The sequence below is a fragment of the Microtus ochrogaster genome, chromosome 7, assembly GCF_000317375.1.
Source record: "Microtus ochrogaster isolate Prairie Vole_2 chromosome 7, MicOch1.0, whole genome shotgun sequence".
Classification (NCBI taxonomy): Eukaryota; Metazoa; Chordata; class Mammalia; order Rodentia; family Cricetidae; genus Microtus; species Microtus ochrogaster.
Window position 1 is genome coordinate 47,155,529 of NC_022014.1, and position 9,032 is coordinate 47,164,560.

General features: G+C 47.8%; 1 protein-coding gene across 3 annotated transcripts in view; it reads left to right on the forward strand.

The window, feature by feature from the left end:
- The window catches only part of Rmnd5b (required for meiotic nuclear division 5 homolog B), a 14,712-nt gene extending 5,915 nt beyond the window's left edge, over positions 1-8,797 (forward strand). The window contains exons 2-10 of one of the 3 annotated variants that reach the window (XM_026780822.1): positions 1,858-2,004; positions 3,837-3,982; positions 4,099-4,239; positions 5,156-5,256; positions 5,559-5,725; positions 6,604-6,769; positions 7,897-7,999; positions 8,092-8,246; positions 8,333-8,797. In XM_026780822.1, the coding sequence (XP_026636623.1) occupies positions 1,858-2,004; positions 3,837-3,982; positions 4,099-4,239; positions 5,156-5,256; positions 5,559-5,725; positions 6,604-6,769; positions 7,897-7,999; positions 8,092-8,246; positions 8,333-8,396 (1,190 nt within the window). In that variant the 3' untranslated portion in view covers positions 8,397-8,797. Of the gene's footprint in view, positions 1-1,853; positions 2,005-3,836; positions 3,983-4,098; positions 4,240-5,155; positions 5,257-5,558; positions 5,726-6,603; positions 6,770-7,896; positions 8,000-8,091; positions 8,247-8,332 lie in introns of all 3 variants that reach the window. The other 2 variants (XM_005350123.3, XM_026780823.1) reach the window with 2 other exon arrangements.
- The last annotated feature ends 235 nt before the right edge of the window (positions 8,798-9,032 follow it).

Consider the following 9,032-nt stretch of genomic DNA (forward strand, 5'->3'; position numbering starts at 1 on the left):
CAGACAGAATATTGTATACATAATAAATAAATAATTTTAAAAAAAAAAAAAAAGAAAAGAAAGGAAGTGAGGGTTGTCAAAGGTTCAGTCTCTGAAGTGTTTGCCCTTTAGGACCCAGAAGTATGCCAGCTGTTAGAGCTGGAGAGATGGCTCAGCCGCCATGAGCACTGGCTGCATTTCTAGAAAGCCCAGGTTTGATTTCCCAGCATCCACAAGGTAGCTCATAACTACCTGTAAGGAGATCTAGTGCCCTCTTGATTCTGCAGGCACTGCACATACATGGTACACATATGTATGTTTTTCTGTTGGCAGTGACTGCGCCTGAATCTACTGATATTTTAACTATCATCTGTGCCCTTGCAGCCCAGCAGTCAGCACCCCACACCGCTCAGACTGAGGCTTGGGGGGACTTCCGTTCCCACAGGTACCGGCTCAGCCACTAAATGTAGGTTTTAACTAAGTCTGTATAGTTCTATTTACCAATAAAGACTTTGGAGTCAGATATTGCGGTGAAAACCTGCTAGATCAGAGAAGCCAGAAGCAACCAGCTGACCTTCCTTTTTGGGCAGAGACTTAGCAAGCAAGTGTAGCATCTCTCTACTCCTCCCAAACCAAAAGAAGACTTCAGATCTCTAAGTCCCTCCCTATTCCTTCTTGTGAGTCTCTCAACCCATATTCCTAGCTTCTCCGTCCTCTCTGTGGCTAATTCCAGTAAAGTAATCACTGGCTCAGTCTCCTGATCCAAGATTAATTTTATAAACATAGTCTTGCAGTTTCACAGTGCAATCAAATATCCTGCAACACATATGTATGTACATGAAGCAAAACACCCATACACAAAAATGATAAAGTAATTTGCCTGGCAGTGGTAGCATACACTTTTAGTCCCAGTACTCAAGAGGCAGAGGCAGGAGGATCTCTGAGTTTGCGGCCAGTCTGGTTTATAAAGCAAGTACCAGGACAGCCAGGGCTACACAGAGAAGCCCTGTCTCCTGGGGGGAAAATGTAATTTAAAGAAATGCTGGGTATGGTGGTTCATGCTCATGCTTGTAATCTCAGCACTAGGGAGCTGGAGACCAGTGGGCCCCTGGGGCTCACTGACTAGCCAGTCTGACCCAATTGGTGAGCTCCAGACCAGTGAGACCCGGTCTAAAAAGTAAACAGCATTCTTGCGAATGACACTTAAGGTTGCTCTGTACATTAAAAAGTATTGGCTGGAAAGGTGGCTCAGTAGTCACAAGCTCTTGCTGCTCTCTCATAAGTCCAGTTTGGTTTCCAGCACCCACATGGAGCAGTTCTCCAACCCCAAGAGATCTGAAGCCCAATTCTGACCTACTCTGACACCCACATGCACACACATAAGTAATAATCTTTTAAAGAGGTGTGTATTGAGCTAAGCAGTGGTGGCGCACACCTTTAATCCTAGCAGAGGCATGCAGAATCTCGGCGAGTTTAAGGCCAACCTGATCTACAAATCAAGGAGTTCCAGAAACTTTGCCTTGAAAACCAAACAAAAAAAAGAAAGAAAGAAAAAGAAAAAGGTATATATTGTGTGTGGGGTGGGCAGGACAAAGATAACAGGACAAAAAGTTCAAGACAGTAATTTTATTTTTGTTTTTTGAGACAGGCAGGGTTTCTCTGTGTAACAGCCCTGGCTAGTCCTGTAACTTGCTTTGTAGACCAGGTTAGCCTCAAACTCCATCCTTCATTGTCCGCTGGACACTTCAGTGAGGTTGGCTCAGAAGCACTTTGTTTAGTAGGGCACTGATATTTTACTCAGGAGTGGTGAGGGACCTGAAGAAATGCTGCGGAGTCACCCACACACATTGGCCTGACCCAGTTCACTTCACTAGGCAGAGGCCACCATGGAGCAGTGTGCGTGCGTGGAGAGGGAGCTCGACAAAGTCCTGCACAAGTTCCTGACCTACGGGCAACACTGCGAACAGAGCCTGGAGGAACTGCTGCACTATGTGGGCCAGCTGAGGGCTGAGTTGGCCAGTGCAGGTGGGTGATATTTCCTAGGGATCATGTAGCCCTGGGCTACTGACTGGGTGGTAGAGTCTTGGACATGCATCTCTAGGCTTTCTTGAAGGTGGCAAAGAAAGCCTCAGCTTGTTCAGAAAATTACTTTGACCTTTTCTTTCTTTTTTTGTTTTTTATTTTTCAAGACAGGGTTTCTCTGGACATTTTCTTTTCAACTAACTTTTTTGTTGTTGTTTTGTTTTTTTCCAAGACAGGGTTTCTCTTTTAAAAAAAAAAAAAAGATTTATTTATTTATTATGTATACAATATTCCTTCCATGTATGCTTGCAGGCCAGAAGGGGACACCAGATCTCATTACATATGGTTGTGAGCCACCATGTGGTTGCTGGGAATTTGAACTTAGGACCTCTGGAAGAGCAGTTAGTGATCTTAACCGCTGAGCCATCTCTCCAGCTCCACAGGGTTTCTCTATGTTGCTTTGCAACTACTTTTAATTTACTTTGGGGGTAATGATGTCCCCAGGTTTTATTTCTGTTGTGAATGATTAATGTCATTATCCTACTGTGTGCATGTATGACATCCTGTACCTGTTAGTGGACAGACACTGGGTTGTTTCTCCCTCTTGGCTATCTTGAAGAATGCTAGGAAGAGTGTTCACACACACAGCTTTGTGTGTACATATTTGTTTCTCCTGGAAGTGGAACTGCTGTGTCCATGGTAATTCTGAGTTTAACTTGACGGTTCACAGGAAAGCCTGTGTACATCCAATACACAAAATAAGAGAGCACACAGGAGCCGAGTCAGCATTCACAGCAACATAGAGAAAATGAAATCACCAGAGTCCTGGCCTATGGGCTCTAGAGATGGCTCAGCAAGTAAACGGCACCTGCTGCCAAGCCCGATGGGACCCACACAGTGCAAGGAGAGAGCTCACTCATGAAAGCTGTCTTCTGACTTCCAGGGTACATCCTAGCACACATGCGGGGCACGGTTCCCCACCCCCCACCTACATGCAATTAACTAAACAGATTTTGTTTGTTTGAGACAAGTTTTCTTTATATTGTGCTGGCTGTCCTAGAACTCACAGAGATCCACCTGCCTTTGCCTCCCAAGTGCTGTGATTAAAGCTGTATATGCCATTCCCAGCATTTTTGGGGTTGGTTGTTTGTTTGAGACAGGGTTTCTCCATGTTGTAGTCCTTGATATCCTGGAACTTGCTTTGTAGACCAGGCTGACCTCGAACTCACAGAGATCTGCCTGCCTCTGCCTCCCGAGTGCTGGATTTAAAAAAAAAAAGGTATAGGGCTGGAGAGATGGCTCAGTGGTTAAGAGCATTGCCTGCTCTTCCAGAGGTCCTGAGTTCAGTTCCCTGCAACCACATGGTGGCTCACAACCATCTGTAAAGAGGTCTGGTGCCCTCTTCTGGCCTGCAGACATGCACACAGACAGAATATTGTATACATAATAAGTAATTTTTTTTAAAAAAGGTATATGCCATTACCACCTGGCTAAAATGTTAAAAACTTAAAAATAAATAAGCATACTGCCTTGTTCTACTTGGCCACTTCCCAAGTCTCACATTAGACAAAGCTTAGCACTCTTGAATCAGAGGCAGGAGGATCTCTGTGAGTTAGAGGCCAGCTTGGTCTATATAGTAAGTTCCAGGAAAGCCAGAGATACATAGTGAGATCCAAAAAAAGAAGTAGCTGACCATAGACTGGAAGTAGGTGTTTACTTCTGACACGTAGGGCTGTCTTCTGGGCCACCACACGGGCTCGGAGGAGGAAGTAGAAGGTCTGCTGCAGAAGCAGGTCTTAGGATCTGCCTCCTGACCCAGTCTGCTGTCTCCACAGCTCTTCAGGGGACCCCTCTCTCAGCTACCCTCTCCCTTGTAATGTCCCAGTGCTGTCGAAAAATCAAAGACACAGTCCAGAAACTAGCTTCAGACCATAAGGACATTCATAGCAGCGTCTCCCGAGTGGGCAAAGCCATTGACAGGGTGAGTGTGTGGGTGGCCCAGGGTCTAGGGGTGGGAACACTGCAGAGTAATGTGTGCTGGCTTGGCAGGAGCACAGTGTAAGTGTCTGAGTCACAGATCCATCTCTCCTCTGTCAGAACTTTGACTCTGAGATCTGCGGTGTAGTCTCAGATGCTGTGTGGGACTCCCGTGAAAAGCAGCAGCAGATCCTGCAGATGGCCATTGTGGAGCACCTGTACCAGCAGGGCATGCTCAGTGTAGCTGAGGAGCTGTGCCAGGTAATGTCGGCTGTGGCGGCACAAGGGCATCTGTCTGTCTTGGTGTTTGAGATGGTCTTGCTTATGTAACCCATCCTGGCCTCCCTGTTACCTTCCCGCCTCAGTCTCCTAGATCCTGGGACTCTGGGTGTGCATACCACCACGTCCAGCCAATTTCATCATCTGCTAGTTTTCTTTCCCACCCGATATTCTTGACTATTTTTGTTTTGTTGTTGAGAAATGCATGGAACTCACTATATAGGCCACAAACTCACTATGCTGGCCTCAAACTCAAAGAGATCCTCCTGGCTTTCAACATGCTGAAACCACACCTTGTCTCTTATGTTTCTGAGCTAAGGTCTGGCTGTATGGCCAAGGCTGGCCTCCAACTGGTCATCCTCCCTTCTCTCAAGGGCTGGGATTGCTTGCAGCTGCGCCCGGCCCTCCCATAGGCCTAGTCACTGACATTCTTTATATTTATTTTAGAAAGAAACTTGGTCTTGGTCTCCCTACACAAAACAGGAGGTAAATCTAAGTGTATCTGAAAAAAACAAAGTTACTGATTTCTAGTTAGAGTTGGTTCCTTGCCAGGGCGTGAAGCCAAGGCGCTTTTTTTTATTTAGGGGATTAAGCACAAGTTAAGTGTTAAACACACAGGGAGCAGGAGACTCTGCCTTAATGTAATTAAGCAGATTAAAAGTAATCTCTCACTATGCCGTTCAGTGCCAGGCCTGGGGACTTCCTGCAGTGGAGGGAAAGGGTCCTTTACTGTGACTGACCAATGATGATGCTTAGCCTCAAGTTGGGCACTGAACAGGGACTCATGCTATAGGCAGACAGCTCCTCTGGCAAACATTACCTTTTCCCAGCCAACCTTTAGCTGATGAAGTTTTATTACGGGCAGAATTTTGGAGACACTACTTTCCATCTCCCCTAGGAATCAACATTGAATGTGGACCTGGACTTCAAGCAGCCCTTCTTGGAGTTGAATCGGATCTTGGAAGCTCTACATGAGCAAGACCTGGGACCTGCACTGGAGTAAGGGTGCCCACAGTGAGGCTTGCCTGTGGTCATCTCACCTAGATATGCCTATCTTTTATTTATTTTTATTTTATGAGCATTGGTATTTGGCCTGCATTTGTCTGTTTGAAGGTCTCAGGTCCTCTGGAAGTGGAGCTACCATATGGGTGCTGGGAATTGAACCCGGGTCCCCTGGAAGAACAGTCAGTGCTCAGCTGCTGAGCCTTCTCTCTGGCCCTGATATACCTGTCTTAGGGATTCACATTGTCCTTTAGGGTCCTCTATAGCACCACCCCCAGCACTGTGTTATCTCTCCCCAGATGGGCTGTCTCCCATCGGCAGCGCCTGCTGGAGCTCAACAGCTCCCTGGAGTTCAAGCTGCACCGGTTGCACTTTATCCGCCTCCTGGCTGGTGGCCCCGAGAAGCAGCTGGAGGCCCTCAGCTATGCCCGGCACTTCCAGCCCTTTGCTCGGCTACACCAGAGAGGTAAGTGCCCAAGGTGCTGGGAGATAGGGGTTAGGCTCCAGCCAATGTCTGGACATGTCAGGTAGCCTGTCCTTGTACCCACAAACAGTTCTGTTTACCAGAAAGATGGCTCCCCACAATTCAGAAACTTTTGATTCTCTTTTGCCTCTAAAGTGATGTCTAAATCAGAGGCAGAGCTGAGGCAGGAAGACAAACCACCTCAGTCTCAGAGTTTAGGCTAGCATGGTAACAGTAAGACCCTGACTCAAGAATTAAAGACTCACAGGTGGATCTCTGTGAGTTCAAGGCCAGCCTGGTCTACTACCAAGTTTCAGGACAGCTAGGGCTACACAGAGAAACCCTGTCTTGGGAAGTGGGGGAAGGAAACAAATAAAAATATATAAAATAAAAATCACAAAACCAAAGCAGCAATTTTATTTTTTGTGGTTCTGGGGATAGAACCAGACTTCTCAGTATTTCATTACTGCTGACAACTGTTTTACTACTGAGACACCTCCCCATAAACAGCAGTTTTAGCTCCTCCTATCTCCTGAAAGCTTCAAACCTGGATTTGCTGCTAAAGGGGAGAGGTCAGGCATAGTAGTGCATGCCTTTAATCCCAGAACAGGAACTGCATAGAGATCTACATAGAAACCTGTCACAAAAGAAGCGGGGGAGGATTAGAATGGGTGAGTGGAGACAGTCTCTGCCAAGCAGAGGCTTGCTTGTGATGCAGTCGGAAAGCTGGAGACCTCACCATCCTACCTGCCTCCAGGTTGGCAGCAGGATGGAGATGCCAGCTCCTCTGCACGTTAGAAGGCTTTGCAGCCCTGTGGCTCCTTGGGCTATGGCGCAGAACCTCTGCCCTCCTCCCTGAGCTGCTGTCCCATTCTTTGTAGAAATCCAGGTGATGATGGGCAGCCTGGTGTACCTGCGGCTGGGCTTGGAGAAGTCACCCTACTGCCATCTCTTAGACAACAGCCACTGGGCGGAGATCTGTGAGACCTTTACTCGGGATGCATGTTCCCTGCTGGGGCTTTCCGTGGAGTCCCCTCTCAGTGTCAGGTATGGCCCAGCCTCTTGCACACAGGAAAGGCATGGAGAACAACTGTGCTAACCCCGCCATGTGCTTCCACAAACCTAAGCTGGCTTGCGTTCTCCCTTTAGATGGACACTGCTTGTCTTTATAGAGAGAGCCCACCACTCCTGCATGTTAGGTACCTGTGGGAAACTACACCATCCTCCCAGTAACTCAGCCACCCTCACAACTCACTGAAACACCACCTCCCTACATGGAGACTGGGGTGCTAGATAACATGCTTGAGCTGCTGCTTAACCTGGGCACTGCAGAGGTCTCAGCTCACTCCACAGCAGGCCCAAGTTAAAGTCCCGTTACCCCAGTTAACAGATAAGATGGAGTTTTGCCATGAGCTAACTTGCAGGGTTTCACAGGAACAAAGAACACCTAGAATGTCCCCAGACATTGTACCTTAGTAGACAGTTGTCATACTGTAGACAACAGGTTGCACTCACTTATGCTGTTGCTGTGGAGCGGTCACCACTGCCCCTAGAGATCTGTTGGGGAGGGCTGTACTGTACTCACAAACTGAGGTTCCTGCCAGTGGGCACACCGCTACCCTATCATCTTGAGATTGACCTCATTTACAGATGTCATACTATGTACCATGTTTAACAGAGTTTGCTAAACTACAGGCTGGTTCTGGCCCCATTAAGAGCTTTCCACTGTCTTGGACAAGCATTTCATCTGCCGGCTGTTTTCTATACTGGAGCCTTTGTAATTTTGGGGTGTATTAAAGCGAATACAGAGTTGAACATACTACGCTATGTATGTGGCTCTTTAGAAGTCTGGGAGCAGAAGAGATAGCTCAGGGATTAAGAGCACTTGCTGCGGACCTGAGTTTGGTTCCCAGTACCCACAAGATGGCTCACAGCTCTTATTACCTATAGTTCCAGGGATTTGACCACACTCTTCTGGCCTGAGCATGCACGTGGTCCACATACATACATGTAAGCACACACTTGCACACATAAATTAAAATTAAATAATTCAAGGACTAGTCTGACTTCACACTACTTGAGAATTGTCTCCAGTCCTATTTGGGACAGTGTGCTGGTTCTGTTTGCTGGTTCCTGTGATCCCACTGCTTCAGCCCCTGCTCTCTGCTCCTCAGTTTCGCTTCCGGCTGTGTGGCGCTGCCGGTGCTGATGAACATCAAAGCTGTGATCGAACAGAGGCAGTGCACTGGTGTGTGGAGTCACAAGGATGAGCTGCCGGTAAGGCCAGGCTGGGGAGGTACCCAGAGGCAGGTGCTGGGGTGCACAACTCAGACAGGAAGTGGCTCTCAACCTTATGCTGGCCTCCTCAGATTGAGATCGAGCTGGGCATGAAGTGCTGGTATCACTCCGTGTTTGCGTGCCCTATCCTGCGACAGCAGACCTCAGATTCCAACCCTCCCATCAAACTTCTCTGTGGCCACGTCATCTCCCGAGATGCACTCAACAAGCTTATCAACGGAGGAAAGTAAGTTCTCCCTGCCTGGCTCCATCCTAGCCTGGCTGCCCTGCCTTGCCTTGTCCTGCGATATTCTTCCTTTCCTTTCCTTGCAGGCTGAAGTGTCCCTACTGTCCCATGGAACAGAATCCAGCAGATGGGAAACGTATCATATTCTGATGGCAAGAAACTTTTGCTTGAAGGTGCTTCCACCCATGGGCCTTGATTTGCCTTGGTGAGGGGACTGACTTAAGTGGATGGTGACCAGCACTACCAAGAGGCCTGGCAGGCAGAGGCCAAGGCCTGAACCAGCCTACAATTCTTTGGCTGTGAGAGGGACTGGTGCTGTGTTCTACTGTCTTTCTGTTTACACTTGCCTCTGACTGAGCAGCCAAGGCTTTGTTATCGAAAACATTTTTCTACTCCTGGCATCAAGCCAGAGCTGACCAGCTGTGGCTCACCTCCTTCTGTACAGTCAACTGTACGTATGCATTCTCCACTGTAAATAGCCTACTAGAACTGAATGCCATTTTATAACTTGGAACAAATATATTCACAACCCTTCTCCTTCACTGATAAATGACTGCTTGCTACGTAAGGTACTGGGTATCACCCGGTGGCAGCACTACCTTTCTAGCACCTCTGGTAGGGGGAAAACCTAGATGGCCGGCTGACCTGAGCAGGGTACTTTACCATATACCTGTGTAAGGGGACACAGGAAGAAGAAAGCTTGTAGTCCCAACCAGCTTGGAACCTCTGAGCCCAAATTCACCTGATTATTCCAGGGCATTTGAACTAGGTTGTTGTGTCCTAATC